This window comes from Rhamphochromis longiceps, linkage group LG8, assembly GCF_057381845.1.
Source record: "Rhamphochromis longiceps isolate RC_006_pf linkage group LG8, R_longiceps_female_GT1.1, whole genome shotgun sequence".
Taxonomy (NCBI): domain Eukaryota; kingdom Metazoa; phylum Chordata; class Actinopteri; order Cichliformes; family Cichlidae; genus Rhamphochromis; species Rhamphochromis longiceps.
In genome coordinates, this window is record NC_140564.1 from 20,979,483 (window position 1) to 20,999,275 (window position 19,793).

The 19,793-nt window shown below is 38.7% G+C and overlaps 1 protein-coding gene across 1 annotated transcript in view; it reads left to right on the plus strand.

Annotated features, from left to right (window-relative positions):
- LOC146663594 (protocadherin-15-like) overlaps window positions 1-19,793 on the plus strand; it is a 234,345-nt gene that overhangs the window by 52,125 nt on the left and 162,427 nt on the right. Inside the window, exons 5-8 of the mRNA XM_085416436.1 lie at window positions 12,350-12,510; window positions 12,977-13,132; window positions 16,327-16,446; window positions 18,867-18,977. Coding sequence (XP_085272562.1) covers window positions 12,350-12,510; window positions 12,977-13,132; window positions 16,327-16,446; window positions 18,867-18,977 — 548 coding nt within the window. The remainder of the gene's footprint in view (window positions 1-12,349; window positions 12,511-12,976; window positions 13,133-16,326; window positions 16,447-18,866; window positions 18,978-19,793) is intronic.

The following is a 19,793-nucleotide window of genomic DNA, read 5'->3' on the forward strand; positions in this document are numbered from 1 at the left end:
GAATGGTTTGTATGCATTGTGGCTTGTATTGCTCTACAACTGTGAAATAGTGTTACAGATTTAATAGAGGTTGTTGCTTTAGGGTGATTATCTCGGGTTGGTGTTAGCAAACGGGAGAGAGTCGAAGAAAGACAAGAGAAAAGAGAGGGAGACTAACAAGTTGGAAAATGTTTGCTCAATTTTTGCATTTAATAGTATCTAATCAGCTTTGCTTACTGCTATTTCTAATATTAATGTAAATATACTGAGGTTTGTTAATCTAGCTTGCACTGATAATAACGTAGCTGCAAGCTAAATAAAACCGTTATTAGTCTGCACTTTCAGAAAAAGTTGCTAGACATTATAGTTATGCCTGTAGGTTTTTGGAAAGAGGCACATCAGGATGTGATTAAAGTACAGACAAAAGTATTGGATTAACTGTTTAGTAGTTACCGCTGTTTTAACAGTCTCCAATTTTCATTTTAAATAAAAGATTGTTTTTAATAGTTGATGAAAATCCTTTGCAGTCAATGACTGCCTGAAGTCTTGAACCCAAAGACATCACCAAATGCTGTGTTTACTTCCTTGAGATACTCTGCTAGGCCTTTACTATAGCCCCCTGTTGTTGCTGCTCATTTGTGCATCTGTTCTCTCTGCCTTCAGTTTTGTCCTCAGTAACTAAAAAGCATGCACATGCACAAAAATGCACAGTTGTGTTGAACTCCAGTAACCAACTTGGTTATTGAAGAATATACCATTCATTTGCCTGGAGAAAATTATATGTTGCTTTTATATGTGCTTTGGGTCATTATCATTGAAAATCAAATGGAAGTGGCTGAGTGTGAGCAGAGTACAGCCCTATACACTTCAGAATTCATCCTGCAACTTCAGTCGGCAGCCACATCGTCAAACACCTGTGACCACTTTAGCCACCCTTTAAGTTTTCCCTTTCCCTGATTTAAATTTTTTTAACATCCTGTCCAACATGTCTGCTATAACCTTCCTCTGGACATGTCTAAACTACATTAGTCTTGTCACTCTTACATTGTCTCCACACTGCTCAAACTGAGCTGTCCTTCTCTAATCCCTTCTCGTCACTCCTAACACGAATCTTATCATCTTCAACTCTGTCACCTCCAGCTTGGCTGCAGACACCTGACACTTGTCTGCACCCACTACACCCTGCCCGCACTCTTTTCGTCACCTTTCTTGTGCTGGCCCCAGGTGTTTAAACTTGTCTACCTTTCACCTACCACCTTACATCTTTACCATTTCATCTGCTTTCCTCATATTCACACACATGCCTTCTGTCTTGCTTCTGCTGACCTTCATTCCTCTTCTCTCCAGAGCATACCTCCACCTCTCCAGACTCTCTTCCACCTGCTCCCTACTCTCACTATAGATCACAATATTATTTACAAATATCACAGCCCACGGAGACTCCCGGACAAATTGACCTCATCTGTCAATTTGTCCATCAACAATGCAAACATGAAGGGGCTCAGAACCAATTAATGATTTAATCCCCCCACCTTGAACCCAATCTCAATCAATCAATCAATCAATCAAGGCTTTATTCGCCACATGCAGGTTGCCCTGCAGTGAAATGTGTCCTTCGCCCTGCTTCCAGCCAACCCAGGTGGCCTTGCATAGAATGGGAAACTTCTCCGTGATGTAATCCAATGTACGCTCAGAGGTCTTATTCTGAGTATTCACAGCAGCCGTAAGCTTCTCCAAGATCTTAACCATGCTGCACTCAGTCAGCCCATTCTGAGAAGTCGTGCCTACTACTTCATTCATGTCCTGCACCAACCTCGCATGCTTTTCTGCATATCCTTGGTAGCTTTGATTTCAAGCTCTAGTCAGCTGATGAAAATCCTTGTCTCCTTCCTTAGTGCCTAGCCTCATGTACAACATGCATTACAAGCTTTTTCCTTTGCCACCTCTCTCTTTGCAGTATAGCTAGCCTCCCAATACTCCTCTCTACTCTCTTCATCTCCCTGACTATCCCACTTTTTTTAAATTAACTGCTTCCTTTGAATAACTTCCCAGTACTTCCCCATTCCACCACAGATCTCCTCGTCTTCTTTCCTCTGTCCAGAGGATATGAAGACAGTCTCTTAGCAGTTTTTCTCACAACTGCAGCTATACACTTCCATTCATATTGTAACTCTTCCCTGTGCCACCGAGAGCCCATCTTAAGTCTTCCCTGAACTCTGCAACATTCTTCGACCTTATCCTCCACCATCTAATCCTTGCCTCTGCCTTCACTCAGTTCCTCTTCTTGATTTGCAAACTACCATTCGATTCTCCCCTGACACCACTTTGCAGTTTCCTATCTCTCCTTCCCACAAGATATAGTCCTCCTGTGTGCAGCTTCTCCCACTCTTATGTCACCTTATGTTCCTCCCTCTTTTTGAAGTATACATTAACCACAGCCATTTTTGCAAAACTCATCACCATCTGTCCTTTCTGCATTTCTCTCCTTAACCTACCCAAGACCTCCTCGTCACCTCTGTTCCCTTCACATGCATGTCCACTCAAGTCTGTTCCTTCATCCAACTTACTCCAGAATTCCTTTCTCTTCTGACATCCACATTGGAGGCAATACAACATCACCACATTCAACATAACCACTTCCTACAATATGTTCACCTCCACAACACGACTAACGCACTCTTCCTTCAAGATTACTTCCATTTCATTACGTTTCCTTCCTACGGTAGAAAAGTTTGAATCCATCTTTCATGCTCCTAGCCTCGACTCCCTTCCACCTGGTGTCCTGCACACACAGCACATCTAGTTTCTTTCCTATCAGCCAGCTCTAACCCTTAACTAGTTACAGTCTCTACACTTAAATTCCCTATACTCTCATCTCTACATTTATACCTTTTTATTCTTTCTCGTACCCTCTGAATACTCCTTCCAAATCTCCTCTTCCTCTGTCTTCACCTTTATGCAATTCTTCCCATTTATCCAGACTTGGGACCAGCACTAGGAGTACACTCAGTGGCGTGTCTAGAAAATTTTTGTTGGGGGGGCCAGGTAGGGGCACAGATTTGGAGAAGGGTGGCAGATGTAATTGGCAGATAATGTTTAAAAAAAATTCTACCAACCGTTAACCATAATTCAATAATCCTATAAACCTAATAACCGAATGCGCTTTTAACTCTTATTAGAATGAGATTTTAACCACTACGGTGCAAAGTTTTTAGATTCTGTGTTGATAAAGTACAAGAGATACAATCAGTGCTTTGTCAATGTTTACTCAGTATTCAAGGAATATTTGCATAGTATTTTTACTGACATATAGTGCACATATGTTTTGAGCAAAAACATTTTTGAATATTAAAATACGAACATTTGTAACAAACAATTGACAAATTAGCCAGTTCCAATGTAAAACTTTATCTGCCTGTTAAAAAAGAAGATCATCTTCTCACAAACTGGTGTTTGATTGTGAAACAGGAAAAAAGTGGGGAAACAACTGAAAAGACTAACATTTGAATAAAACCTGAAAGCAAGTAAATACTTTCTATGCTGCCTTATGGTAAACTTTGGTAATATTGATCAAGAGCAACACTGGCTGATGATGAAATACAGTCAGCTGGCATGGTGACACTGCCAGTATTAACCTGCAGGACTGGACTGGGACAGAAAATCGGGCATTTTGACTACAGACCGACCCACCAGGTGTTAAAGCCATAAAGACTTTGAATGAAAACAAATGCTGTTGTGACAGTGATGTACACTGTCTTGTTGGTATATGTATGATTTCTATACATTTTACATCAGATAAAAACTTTGGTTGTACGATTTAGATAATTATTTAATAAAAGCTAGGTATTTTAAATGAGAATAAGACAGAAAAGTATTTCTTTGTGCCCCCCTTTCCCTGTTAAAGCCCTACCTGCCCCCTGGCAAAACTTTGCTAGACCCGCCCCTGCACAGTTACCAGCTGTCAGCTACATAGAAAAGGATCCTGGTGTTATTTGTCTCTCAGAAACAGTTCATAACTTCCCTTCAACTCATTCCTGTCACCTAAAAGGTAAACCTGTTTCTCCATCACAGCTCTGATGATTCAGTAAGGACATCTCCTGGTTTCATCTTCATGTTTCCCTCTCACCACATATCTAAACAGACATCATGACCAGCAGCTTTACAGCTGTGGCTCCAGCAAACATCAGCTGATACTAGAAATTAATATTAAATAAATTCTAACAACAGCTGATCAAGCTTAAACATGCTGCTGTTTTTTAGCGCGACATCTGCTGGTTTCCTCTTTCTGGCGCAAAGTGGGCAATAAACAAACAAGAGAGAAAAGCCGATCAGCTGATCATTGATCAGTTTCATGATTGAAGCAGCAACAGGAGAGGGAGGGGAGAGAATGAGAGAAGAAGAGGCAGCTGTGCAGCATAACGACAGAATAAATCCAGCTTTGTGTCTTTTTTTCATTATAGCTAAAGTTCGGGACAAACTGCGTCTCTTCTCAGCTCAATACGAAACACGTAATATTTTCTCTGAATGAGGGACCATTCCATTTTTTTCAAGGAGCCGTTGGCAACTCTACTAACCTTATGAATAAAATAAAGTTCACTATCAGTAACATCATAGCACCCACCCAGCTGTATAGAAACTCCGTCAAGCTGGCTAGAACGCAGTACGAGTTATTGCAACTGAGGGTAAAAAGTCAGCACAACGAAAATAAACTCCACCTAAACTTAGTTTATATCTGACCCAGATAGACTGCAGCTCATAACTTCTTACCTGAAGTTCAGTTCACCTGACACTCGGACTGGCGGCTGCCTCGGGGCTCTCCTCCTGCCTCCCCTTCCCTCATCCACCTGCTGGCCTCTGTGGAAGCTCCGCCATAGCCACCACCAAACAACGGAGTTATTTCTACACATCGACCTGCATCTGGCCAATCCACCACCTCTCATTGTTCATGCCATTACAAAAAAAATAAAAAATAAGTTGTTGTGATATTTTGATACCACGGTTAGCATTTACAGGATATTGTTTTATACAGGAAAACTGTTACTCAATAAGGCCCATCTACTAGTTGTTTTTCTCTTTCTCTGTGACCCAAGAATTAATGTGTAAGACTCACAGGCTGGTACCCCAAGGTCGAAAACACCACAGAGACGAGACCACTTCCTTACTCCCATCCTCCCTTCCTTATCTCTTAGAAAAAGGCTCGTTAAAGGCCAGGTGGTTTGTTTCAGAATTCACTAATGAAAGAACTCTGTATTCTATGTCTAGGAGTGTATTTTGCTGGGATGATCATAAATTGTAGCTGAACTGATAAACTACACACAGGATACTTCTTTGCTCACAAGGCAGGAAGACGTTTCCTTATTTGGTCTGTACCGGTTTGAACTGAGAACTTGCTGACACACGAACCTTTTTTTCCTCTATATAAGCTGTTATGTACTTAATAAACCTTTGAGTCGATTTGGGAAGACAACCTGAAGCAGTCTGTGTTTCCTTGTTCTCCCAAGCTGCTCCCGACGTCGTAACTAACCCAGCTGAATGGCATACCTGAGTGTTACTTTAAATAATTAGGAATCTTAGAAGGAAAGGACAGAACTCTGCTTATCGCTCGTGCCTTGGAGGGAAAACCGGGATGGACATTTTTTCCTTCATAAGTCACCGGGCATATGCCGGTATGCCCGATGGCTAGTCCAGCTATGTTAACCTGCAACCAAATCTGCAGCTCCATACAGCAATGTTACGACTTAGATTATATCTTATAACTCATAACTCTTATGTTAGCTGCCCTCAGTAGCATACTGTCTGAAATATTCGACGGCTGCAATAATTCTTTACGTGTTATTTTTTCCTTGGGATTCTAATTTCACCGAAGTTTACTAAACTCAACAAACTTAATATTACTTACCGGGACATTTATTCTGTCCTCATTTTCTTTCACCGAAAAATTGTTTCCTGCAGTGCTGTCTTTCGTGCTTGGCTCTCCTACCTTTGCTAACGTGATGCACATTGCGCAGAAGCCGATGCTGCATTCACTTACACTCGGATATCTGAGCTTCACCGTGAAAACATAATCGGACATTTGATATTTGATTGAATTTTATTGTTTTGCCTTTGGGGTGGCACCTGGGGTGGCCAGTCTGGTTGGGGGGGTGGCCTGTGCCCCCCCAGGCCACCCCGCTGGACACGCCACTGAGTACACTGGCTTCTGGCCCCCTTGGGACTCGGTTTAGCCCAACCGTGGATTTAAGGTTATCACTCAAAAAATTGTCATTGTTGCATTTGATGTAATTCAGTGTGGAAATACCAGCAAAGGCCCACATTGTACCTCTTTTTCTGATAAACTACCTTTTTAATTATTTATTTATTGAATTTTATTTTTCTTACTTTTGGCACAGATGATGTGAAAAGCCCTTGACTTGTTGTGTGAATGCAATGTTTTAACTTCCCTTCTCACACACCAAACAAAATGGACAGAATTCAGAATGCTGCTATGTTGAAAGAATGCTTTGTTTCAAAGAAGATTCATCTGTGAAAAGTGTCTCTCACCTCTGTACTTTTCTTCCTTTTATCACTTTGGAGGGACCACTTCAGCCTGTTTCAAAACAGATTAGAGCGGTCAAACAGATGTCACGAGTACTAAACGCTACATAGCAGAAACCATTATTTTGCAGGTGATAACATTGTAAATTATAGGAAGTCAAACTACTATAAAACCTCAGTAAGAGAGTCAAAACAACTTTTGATGCTTTTAGAAATTATAATGTTCTCTAATATGTCTTTTCTATGTGTCTGCCATCGAACTATCTCAACTTAAATGGTAGATAAAGCGAATTTACCTTGGCCAGCCAACACTCATTACTTCTTTTGTCCTTCCTATCCAGTGCTACAGTATTTGTCTTGAGTCTCTTCCCACCCACTAAGCGCTCAAGAAGGAGGTAGATGTGATGATTACTTTTCAGCCCATGGTTCATACCTGGATGACACACTAGCAGTGCAGCCACATTCAGTTAAGCTAATGTCCTGTAAAATATTCTATTAATGCACTGCCACTATGCTCATTTTCTCTCTATTTACTCCTAATATTCTCTTTATTCTTTATTTATATCACCCTCTCGTTCAACCCAATCTTTCTTCTCTTCTGCTGTCTTTCTCATTTCCTTTTTCTCTAAATGTTCTTTGTGTTTCTTTTTTTTTCAGGCAATTCCCTCCTTCGTGCACACCCACACACACCGGCGGCTTCATATGGTTCTGCCCGTGTGCTTTAACACGTGGGTCAATTTAATCAGATGCTGCTGTGTGCTGTATTCAGTCTACTATAAAGTGAGGTCACTGTGAAAAGAGTCCATTTGCATTAGATGGTCTGTGGTATCAAATTAGACACAGTTATACAAGGTATAGGCACTATTTCTATCAGGCTTCTTCGCCTGTCTTGGTGAGGGTTTTTTTTTTTTAATTTTTGCTAGAAATCAGCAGAAAAACCAGCAGAGAGATAGCCAGACGATGGTAAGGAATGAAAGCCCCCTAATGAATTCCATTTTCTATCCCATTTCTCATATAAAGAAACCAATTTCATTAAAGTTCCTCGTTTATATAAAATCAGCAAATCACAGCAAAGCATTTGACATGGTTTCCATGGTAGCACAGAAGGCCATGACCCAATTTTATGTCTGGCAGATCAGATATGAGATCGCTCAGTGCGTGTGTGTTTATGTTGTTGTGTGTGCAGACGGGTGTGTGCACACAGACGAGAAGTTTTCCAGCGAGCAAACACAATCCTGCTTGCTTCTCAACTTTCTAGGGTTCTCTTACACACATGAACATACACACAGTAGTTTGTAGGTGTAGAAGTTTTTGTAGTTTTTTATTCCTTTTTTTGTTTTTATCCATTTTGTCTCTTTTGTGTGGTGCATTGGTCATTTTGTCTTATAAAGTTGAGTTGCGTTGAGCACAGATGAACACAGATGTAATTGTTTACAAACAAAAGCACTTGTTTCTCAAATCTGATAGGCCAGATCAGGTCTGGTTCTCCTAGTATACCCTTGGGTGCTTAAGGCAGCAACAAAATTTACATTGTTGTTTCTGTTACAAAGGTTTTGCTTTTCATTTTATTTTTTTGTACCAACCTGGAGTTACAGAGATCTCCCCTAATCTGGCTTCTCCCCTTGTACTGTACCTGGCTGACCCATGTGACCCTAGGCCCCCGCCAGCATAGCTCTCAGGCTGATTGAACAACACACAAGGGTTGCGATCCTATATGTATGAAAAAATGATGCAACGACAGGGATTTTTATTTCAGATAAGGTACAGGTAGGAGTGGAGACTCATCGCTGTTTATGTTTCCTGTTGGAAATCAAGCTTGGCTGCGGTTGGCACAGATTTAGCATCATTCTGCAGCAGGGAATAGTATTTTCTTTTGATATGTTTGGAAGGAATGGATGTGATGTTAGCAACAGTAGACAGTTGTTTCCAGCCTGGGCACAGTTTGCATAAATATTCTTGTCCATTTGTGCAATAAAAGTGAAAATAATATCTGTACTTCTCAAATGTTAGAGCACTCCATGAGAAAAGGAAATCAGCTGATTGACAAGTCCAAATAAAAAATGGCACATTTATTTTTCAATCCTCCCAGCTTGCATTCTTGAATATCAGTATTATAGTTTAATTAGTACAGAAAACAATAAGTTAACCCCATGATTCAATAACTCATAGATCCACTTTCAGTAGCAATAACTTGAAGCATAATTTTCTATAAGATTTTCTCAGTCTTTTCAGTGTTTTGGAGCCACGTTGACTAGACTATAGCAGCACCTTGATCTTTTTCTTTTTCTTTTATAGATTTGCTGCTGTGCTCTGGATTATTATCCTGTTGTCTGACCTAATTTAGGTCAAGCTGTAAGACGGATGGTACATTTCACTCTACGATTATTTCGCGTACAAAGGATTTCGTGGTTGATAATTCCAAGGTGCAAAGGTCCCGTGGCTTAAAAACAAGCGTAAATGATCATCTGTCCACCGCTGTGTTTAACAGTTGGTATGAAGTATTTGTGCTGATATTTGACATTTTAATTGTTGTGTGTTATTGTCCAATATCTCCATTTTGGTCCCATCTGTTGAAAGAATGTTGTTCCCGAACTCTTGTGGTTTGTTCAGATACAACTTTGCAAACCTAAACAACGTCACCATGTTTCTCTTAGAGATATGTCACCTTCTCCTGGTAATCATTCCAAACAAGACATATTTGTTCTTTTTTATTATTTATTTATTTTTATTGTGATACCATGAACATTTAACATGCTAACCAAGGCCTATAGAGCGTGAGCTGTAGCTCTTTGTTTTTCTGAAGTTTTTCTGAGAGTAGCATGGTTTGACCTTGAATTCAATTTGCCGGAACGTCGACTGCAGGAAAGATTGTGGCATTGTGATAATGCACACCTGAATGCTCCAGATCAGCAGACTGTAAAAACTTCTACTTTTATAGAGGTGGTGACATTTGCTCAATTAATCAAGTGCATTTGATTAACAGCACCTGGCTACTATTTACCCTCTTAATTCCTGTGGAAGTGATAAAGGTGCACTTAGTCGTTTGTAGATCTATTTATGGTCATGTGAAAACTTTCTTTGTCATATGACTGAAATTATAAAGTGATTGCTAAATTTAGTAGAGCAATTAAATTTGTTACTGCAATACAGAAATATATAAAGTGATTACGGAAGTGACTTACTTTAGGTTGCATTACAAGCCGCTGTTGCCCTTGTGAACAACGGCATGAGCCTAATGAGGCGTAACTTGCTGTGCACCACTCAGTTTTCGTAACTTCACATATGCGGTCCGGTTGGAGACATGAGTGTAAAAGAAGGTCAATCTTTAGCATCATTTCAGTAATATATCAGTGCAGGAGCTCAGAGAGTCCCAGATTACAGAGATGAAGGTGCTGCAACAGCTTAAAAAGATAAGTTTAGAGAAAAACTAAAAAAGTAAACACAAGAAAAAAAGCAAACTGCAATCCTTTAATGCTTGCTACCTGTTTCTTCTATTCGTCAATCAGTGCTCACACAGAATTAGTTTTTTCTAAACTGTGGCCCCTATTTATTCAGTGTAGTGATACTCAAGTGCCAATGTAAATTGTCACATGGCCATGATGAATTTGCAGTTGGCAGCAACCAATGCACTAACCACAAACAAGGTTTAAGAGGAAAAGGATGTAGAGGAAGGAGAGAAGGGTGAGAAAGAATAAGAACAAGCCCAATCATTTCCGTCATTCCAGAATTGCAAGACAGGCACATAAGGGGGTGAAAGGACTGGCATCACATGATTTGCTGTAGCGTGTAATGGTGAATACTTTTTCTTTTGTACATATGGGGGAAAAAAACAATGCTTGGTTTTGAGCACAAATAAGTCTTTTTTAAGCAGCTGCTAATGTTGCTGACAGTTTACTGCTCAGACAAAAGGATGGGAGGCTTCGAGAAAACCACAGTGATCTTCAGGTTTAGCCCTTCTTTTCAGTGTTATGGAGGTGGTTCATAGAGAGGGTTATCTTAGCCTCCTGAGCAATCAATTTGAAGACACTCTAAATTTTCTTTTTATCTTTCTCTAATGAGCTGCAAAGAAAACTTTAGATCCCTAGGCAACTTTAACTGCATTTTTTTACTGTTGGCCACAAGCAATTATAAAGCAATTTTTACAAGGCTTAGGTGCCTGAAAATAGCACCTAAGCCTTGTACTTGTTGACCTTATATTAAAGTTACAGATAAACGACGCAAACTTAGTGTTTTTAGGTCTTTTTTAACAAGCAAAGTAGTCTGTTCATTTAATGGAACATGAAATGGTAGTGATATGTTAGTACCTGTTGGCCAAAAGATTTTAAATGCTCACACACATATATTGTTTTCTTTTTTTAAATACCGTACTTTGTTTTCTACCACACATGCTCACACCCACTACTCTTTTGGCTAGTTGCAGCTGTGTTGCTGTACAGATTGTCCATTCTGTTTTTCATCCCTTCATATTTTTCTAACATAATACTTCGATCATCTTGGTAAAATATGCTGTTCTACTGCCAGAAGACGTGTCAGTGTTTGTGGCTGACCTTTCTCATGTGAGCACACTCCTTGGGTTTACTTTTCAAGCTAATAACCACCTTCGTGTAACTGCTCAGCATGATTTCCTGTTGTTTGGGCGAGTTGGACTTGGTTTGTAGCGCATAGCCCTGGTCGTTATGTACCATCATCTGTTGAAAGGGCAGATGCCAAGTGAGATGTGTTATTAGTCTGGTAATGGGTCACTTGCATTTTGCTGGAGCTGTACAAATGGAGTCAAGCGGATACATTGTGATTCATTTTTTTTATGTAGTTGTTTTTTTCCACTTTTATTTATTTATTTATTTTTATTTTTTGCCTCCTCTCTGTTTAATTATTTCCCGTAAACTAAAACAGGTCCTTTATGGTTAACGACATGAGAACATCAGCAAATATAACAAGGAGCACATTAGACCAACGCTCAAGTTATTCATCACAAGTTCACCACTAATATAAACATCCCTGTTTGATTTTCATTGACAGTTTCACCCACAAACAACAAATAACAGCACATTTTGTGACATTTCCAAGTTTATCATTTCTCATGTAATGTGCCTTCTCAGACCTCATGGCTTAATTTTTGTTTTTGCAGATAATATGCCCAGCTTAAATGTCTACAGCTCACTGATACCATTTAAATGGTCTTTTCTTCCTGTTCGTACTGTATTTCTCTCTTTGTTTTTGCTTTCCAGTAGTTGTCTAATTCCCAAATTACTTCACCACCCACCGATGATTGTATTAAATTAATCGAGTTTATTTCATTTTGCCATCTGTCTTATTAAAATGTTTACTTTTTAAAAATATTTCAATGTTTTTCTTTAATTAATTCCAGGCTGAGAAAAGCAATTAAATCATTAAAACATTTGTTGTTTTCTTGTTTCTTCCTGAAGTCTGTCTGTTATGTTTTGCGTTCGCAGACATTCTTCAGTATTCCAGGTATAGTTATAGCAGAAGGAAGCAGAGTAGCCCCACTAAATGCCTTTTTTCCCCCCCTCATGTCGCTCTCTTCCTCTCTGGCTCTATGTTGTTCTCCACGTAATTGCCCTTGACTTTGTCTACATCCGGCATATAATTTCCAGGTATATATTTAATTGAGAACATGAAGAAAAACTGAGGGTTCCGTCTGAATTGTTCCTGCTTCCTTTTCATTTATTAATCATTTTGGACCAAACGGTTTCTCTGTCTGTTTCTGTTTAACTCCAGAGGTAATTGAATTCTACTTTTTACATCCTGAAGCTCTGGACGCTGCGTCTGTCTCTCGAGCCAAAGGATTATTAAACCTGCTTTTATTTTATTTCAGGAACATTGTTGGTGGACAACATGCACATCAATGGCGTGGCTGAAGGTCCGGATCGAACCATCTCTCTGTCCCTGAGGGACAACAACGATCGCTGGGTCATTCTTGACCCTTCCAAACAAGCCCTTTACCTAAATAGCACGGGACGGGTTCTGGACAGAGATGTAAGATTTATTCTAGCTTTTCTTCAGTCGCGTTCACTCATTGTGCTGTATGCTAAACTAAAAGTAAAATTGCTGCTTCAGCAAATGCAGTTTCTGCTCCTAGTTTTTCTTTATTTCGATTGACCCCAGGAGACATAAACAATGGAAGTACATTTACATATCTACAGCTCTTATATATTTATTTTTACATGTTTTTTACTTTAGCCATCATGTGCTGTTGTGAGAAATTTAGCAGGTTTTAGCTCTTTTTGCCTCTGAGTAAACATTCATCATCCTGTTCTAAAGTAATCCAGCGCTTGTTTTTGACTGTGTGATTTGGCACAAAAAGTAAATACAATACACAAAGTCTTTGTGTAGTCCTTTTTTGTAACATCTTTTTTTCCCTCAAGATAAATATACTTGATTTAAAATTGCACATTTAACATTTTAAGAACCTCTTTCTCCTCCTGTGTTTCCTCTTTTCCAGCCCCCCTCGTACATTCACTCCATCGTGGTTCAGGTTCAGTGTACCAATGAGCTGATAGGCACTGTGATTTTACACGAGGTCCGCATCGTTGTTCGAGACCGCAACGACAACGCGCCCCGTTTCCAGCAGCCGAGATACTACGTCGCCGTGAATGAGGTAAAAACCCAGTCGCACACAAAAACGTGCGCCATCTCTGTCTGTGAAGAAAAGATAAGTCAAAAGAAAGAAATAAAGCAATAAAGCCATTCATTAAACCGACCTGCACAGCTGCTGCTGTTGTGAAAGTATTAATCAAAGTCATCGATTTGAGTTTGAGAGCCGAGTGTGTTTGTAGGGGGGCTGCAGCTCACTCATACATGAATACAACATATCAAGTGTACTGTACACTAAGCCTTTCCACTGCTGCTCTTTCAGTCATGCCCTTTTATATATTCTATAGAGAAAATGCAACAGTGCACATCGTCTGGCTTTTTGTGTGCGTTTTTGCTGTCATACCAAAGTTGAAGGGCAAGGTAGTGAACAGTAATGAAAAAAAATCTCAGTTCTTGGGCAGCTATATGAGCGATCTATATCTGTTATTCTGGGGTTTCCAAAATAATCTTTATGATGCCAATCCCACAGTTAGTTTGTTCTCCAGAGTCTGTAGAAGCAAAAATATAACTAGAGGAGGTTCAAACTTAAGCTGGACAAGGATACATGTAGCCGGCTGCCAGCACAGTCCTAGCAGTCCCGGTAGAATATCTCATTATACAGTCTTCCACAGCCTGTCCAACTCAATCTGTCTTCTCAGTCTCTCCCTTTCTTTCTCTTGGCCTCTCCTCTGTTTTTGCAGAACACCTCTCCCTCCCTCCCTGGCTCTCACACATATACACACTCACATGCCCCCTCACCACTCCCACCTCTTCATTATGTCACCTTTTCTCAACCTTTCCCACCTTTTCGTTGCCACACTATATAAATTTCTGGTTGTCGCCGATTCTTGTCCCCACCCCATCACCTCCCACGCATTTCCACTTCCTCATTACTCCTACTATAATAGTTTCCTCCATTCACTACCAAGGTTCACAATACAATTAAGAAGATGCACTGTAAAAAAAAATATGATCCCTGTGGAAGGCCAAGATAAATTTATTCTATTTTGCGGTAGTAAGTTAAAAAATGAAAACATTAATTCAGATGTAGGTAGTAATTTAAAAGTAGTAGCACATTTATTGGGATCTGAGTGGAAGTGGGCTCATTAGGTGGTCAGCTATTTTCTAATTCACTTCTATTGGCCCCAGAACTCAGACAAAAGCAGTAAATTTGAAATCAAAAGGTGTTCATCCACTTTCATCTGAAATCTTATAATCTAGTCTTCTTCTTTGCTGTCTATTTCTAAGAAATACTGACTACAAGCAAGTGAGTCAGACTTATAAGACAGACAGATGATATATGGTTATTTATAAGGATGTCTAGGACACAATTTATGAGTTCAGTGAGTATTTTTTCTGAGTACAAGGTGATCACTGTGGCTGATTTCATGAGCTGGCACCGGTGCTTGAGTCTGGAGTTGCTTCATTACAGCTGTATCCAGAAGTGGCAAAGTGACAGCATCAGACATTCTGAAGACCATTGTGAGATCAGTGGGAGGCAAAGATAACCCTGTTGAGGGAAATGATGTAACAAATCACTGGTGCAACAGCTAAATTAAAGTTAATCGCGGATGCTTCCAGTGCTGTCTGGAGATTAAACTTCTGCTTTGACACGTAATCACAGATCCCTTGGCACATGGATCGAAAAATATAGCACAGCGATACATATATTGGCAAAGTTCGTCTCTTCTATGCACGGTGGCAAGTGTGCCTCTTCCACCCTAAAAATTTCTCTTAGAAAAATGAAATCAAAATGAATGGCGTTCTTTTTGAATGCCTTATCTGTTCTCTGTATGAAAGCAAGCTATCTTTTTCTGACTGTGACATTGAATTTAAAGGAAAATACTGGCTCACAGATCAGTGAGTTTTTGTAAACAACTGCAACAACAAGCTATTTTACAGTATTGTACAAAATCTTTAGCTGCCACTCGTTATTTAAATATTTTGGTGGGAAAATGGGAAGTACATGTAGTTATTTACTGAAACATGCAAACATGCAGTGCATAAGTACACAGTATATGAGGACGATGAGTTTAAAGGAGCTTTAAGGTGAATATTTAGTATGACCACCTTTATTTTTCAACAAGTCTGAACTCGATTAGAGAAGCTTTTTTGTCATTTCTTAGTCTTAGTCCTCAGGAATAGTTCTCCGGGCATCTTGAGGGACATTCAGAGCTCTTCTTTGGATGTTGGCTGCCTTTTGTCCTGTTCTCTGTCAAGATGATCCACACTGCTGCAATAATGTTGTTGTCCGAGCATCTCTCAGGTCCTGTGTCAGGTCTTTTTTTTTCCCCCCGTTTCTGTATTTTCCTATTTCTCAAGGACATGACTTTCAGATGCTGCTTATCTGCATGACTTTTTTAAGCCTGTCACGTCTTCTTTTGTCTTCCATTAGTCCAGTTTGCTCAGTCTTTTTTAAGGACACTGCACACCATGTGAAGATACCACCATGACAAGTTTTAAACAATTTGGGAATCCTGTTGGTGGTGAAAAATCCTATTTTATGTTTGTCAAACTGTTTCTCTTTGGCAATTTTTCAAGCCTGATTTGACCCTGATTTGACATATGGCAATGTCATGCCATATACTTACTAAATAAAATATATTAAGTTTTGATAATGTAATATATTACTCAGATGGATGTTTAGTAAATAAGATTCTCCATGATGCTGCTCTCCCATGTTTAAGGGGATTTGTCCAGCTTTGCTCTCAGTAAATGAGCGTAAGCAAGGCACCAGTTTGCGCAGTCAGCTTTGTCCTATAAATCAATTAAAACTTGTAATATGCTTAAAAACAATTTGAACACTGGTGCAAGTTAATGTAGTTTCTCTCTGGATTTGAAACAACAGATTTTGACTGTGAGTCTTGTGAGCATCAGTTTGTGATTCTTAGTTTATGATAACTTTTTCTTTTTTTGTGTAATTATTGATTAACATTTTGATTTGTGTGGCTTTCCCTTTGCTACCATACGTGCAGGTATTTGAGTTTGTGTATGTGTCTCTTCTGATAGACTTGAACTGGATCTCACTGTGTTTTAACCGATCCAGGGACTGCAGATGGAAATGAGCTCGTACCTAAATGTGCTACAAAGCATATTTTCTCTTTTTGTTCATCTAAATTGAAATAAATAAACAAACAAACAAACAGCACAGTGTTGGTTGTTGCACTAAAGGTGTATAGAGAAAAATATTAAAACTCTCTTTTTCTGTTGTGTTTTCAGCTGACTCCAGTTGGAACGACTATCTTTTCTGGTTTCTCAGGAAACAATGGAGCAACAGACATTGATGACGGTCCCAATGGACAGATAGAGTACACCATCCAGTACAATCCGAGAGACCCGGTAGGTCATCCACTTGCCCACGGATCTCTGTCAACATGGTGTAGCATGGGTATATGTTCACTAGAGACCAAGCAGCAAAGCTGCATAAGCAGTTTTAGTGCTTCTGCCTCTTTATTCTTCCTCTTTCTTCTCTTTGACAATAGAGTATAAAGCAGTACTGATTTAAATTTTGATTGAGATCACAGTTGAGCACTGTTTACTTTTTCTTCTTGCCAAAACTGATCTTAGAAATCATATTTTTTAACAATCTGCTCCAGTTTCTAAAAACAAGTTACAAATTGGTTTCCTAATGCACACCAGCAAAATTAAGCAAAAGACAACCAACATCCAGAAAGGAGCACTTACAATTCCCTATTTACATCTTTATATAAAATATACATTATAGCAACATTAATGTAATAAACAATAAAAAAAATATTAGAAATTTTCATTTGATGCTCAAAAACAGTAGCCTATTACATTAGATTCTCCTTGTGCTTTACTTTCATCTCAGCCATAATTAATGTTAAAGGCTGTTTGGAGTAAATTACTTTTCACTGTCTCAGGGTTTAACTGAGCTACCTGAGTTCAGTAGCAGACTGACTAAAGGCATTTACTGTTCTAAGATTAGTGATCATTGCTAAAGACTGCACAATTAATCTTCTTCATAAAGTCAGCTGTAGCACCGTTTCTTATCTCTTTAAATGTTCACATCAGTGTTAATTTTGACACCAAATTTGTTTTAAGGAGTCTTTTGACTTAAACATCATTTAGTTTTAGTTATAATTTAGGCATCCTAATTCTTTTATTTTTAGTCTACTTTCATTCGAAGTTGATTTAATTGACCGAAAGGTTTTGTGTAAAAGTTTCTCTGTGCCAGTGAGAGCTGCTAAATGTGTCAGTAGAGGATGTCAACTCATCTCCTCCTTGTGTGTTGACATTTTGTTACGTTTTCATGAGAAACAGGGAGCTCATACCTAGGGCTGGGCGACATAATCATGAGTTTGTCCACGTAAGATGGTTAAAATGGCTTTATCGTAACCACTGAGTATAAATTGACATGTAAATACTGAGCAGTCGCCATGAGTTTTTCTTTTATCCTACGCACTGTGAATGCATCATTAATTCCGCCATCCCAGAAAATTTTCTACCTGACACAATGCTGAGCATGCGTGTTTATCTACTACCAGTAAAATATGGTGACAGGAGGCGTTTCGGGTAAGCGAGACTCGCTGGATTTCACATGGAGCTTGCAGAACAAGATGCAGTAATTTGAGTAGTTTGCAAAATATGCCGCAAAACTATTGCCGCAAAAGGTAGCAGTAGCATGAAATATTCCGCCAGCTGAAAGTGCAAAATTAAGACTTTTAAACTCTGCACTAATTATTTTACAATTTTTATATGTTATAAGCACAAAAGAGCACCTTTTTAATTTGAATTGTTTTATTTTGTGTCGTCAATTCTTGCTTCATGTACTTTTTTGTTGCTATTATCTTTTTTTTGTTGAAGGCCTAGTGTTGACCACAGAAAGAGACTTACTGTGACAGTAACCTCTGTGTCAACTGATGGTTAAAATGGTTTAAATAAAACATTTCAATTCATTCAGATTTTTGTTGTTGTTGTTGTTTTCAAAATGGAAAAATAATGAATAGTTAATTTGGATTTAAACATTTGGTGATATATTGTGTATTATGATATAGCCCCCCCAAAAAATATCACAATATCAGATTTTCCTCAAATCTCCCAGCCCTACTCCTACCCTGTTTGTTGTAGACAGATCAAATTGTAGTGCACTTAGTGCACAAGAAGATTCTTCTGATTGGATGACTTCTGAATGCATCCTGCCTCACTATAAAACTTAATTAATTCTGATTTGAACTTGTCTCTCCATAATATTGTCATCTCATTTTTGTCCTCACGCATTTATTTAATTGTCTTGTTTTCATCAGAAAAAAGGTCTTTGACACAAACTAGTCAAAGAAATTAACACTTGTTCACATTAAGCTTTAGTAGAAACACTGAGATGTTATCTGTGCAGTTGAGAAATGTTGATGCTGAATCTCAGCTCCTTTGAATAAATTCTTTATTTCTGTTTTTTGTTTTAGCAAATTGTTGTCAGTACTGTGTCTTCTTCTGGTTTATTTTTCTTTGAATGTCACCTATTTTATAACCATACTAGTCTTTATTTTTTTCTCTCATCATAATAATTTTAATGAATTATTTTAAATATAGATTGCATGAATTGTTTTTTTTTTAAGTTTTGTATCATGTCAAGAAATCTAAAATATATTTATACTGAAATTGCACAGTCAGGTTCATTGCTTAAACCAAACAAGTGTAATGCATGCCTTGTCAAAACTGTATTGAAAGAGAAAGAGTGAATGGCCGACCCTGGCTGCGACTCACTCTTGATGTGTGTAATGTATCTGTTTGTCTTTCAGACAGCTAACAGAACCTTTGACATCCCGCTGACACTGTTTGGCTCTGTAGTTCTCAGAGAAAGACTCAACTATGAGGATATAACAAGATACCTAGTCATCATACAAGCTAATGTAAGTTTTTTTCAACATTTCTATTTGTGTATTATTATGTCGCACTGTGTTAGGTTGGTTTTTTTAATCATATATTAAGTTAAAGCTCTTGAAGGGAACACCTTTCATGTGGACCTGTCATAAAGAATGGCTGAAGAAAATCAGCCATCTCTCATGGGTAGGCGTGTAGACTGCTGCCTGGAGTGTTGTTTTATGTAAATTTGTATTATCATGGCAACATTAATGTTATGCAGCTTTTCTCACTATTTCTGTATTGTTGTGTGAGCCTTAAGGGATCTCTTAGAGCACCCCTAATTATCACTAATGTCTCTGTTAGCCTAATTGTTTTCCTTTTATTTCTGAGCTCTGTGTATGTTTTATTTATAAAGGTGGCTTATAGTGATTTTCACTCAATAAGCAAAGCACAGTTATGGAAAATTGTAGTTGAAGTTTGAATTGTTTGTGTTGCTGATGGTGCCAAAAAAGGTTTTTTTTATTGTGTCAAGAAAACCTTGCGTTCAAAAGCAGTTCTCGAGAAAGTATTCTGCAAAATATTCATATGTCTCAAGGCCCTGAAAGCACTATGGAGAGTCAGCAGTACACTGTAAGATTAATGTGTTTCTGGCTGCTTAACAAGGTGACATATCTGTTTGTCTGAATACAGTATTAAGAGTGTTTTGAGTAGCTTTGAAATTACTGTATATAAATTCCTAACAAAAGTTTAAGCTTAACTGAACCCATACAACCACAAAATAGAAAAGAAAAAAAAATCCCTGGGAACATGGCTGACCATTTAAGCTGTACATATATTGCAGATAAAGTATATACACCTTGTGT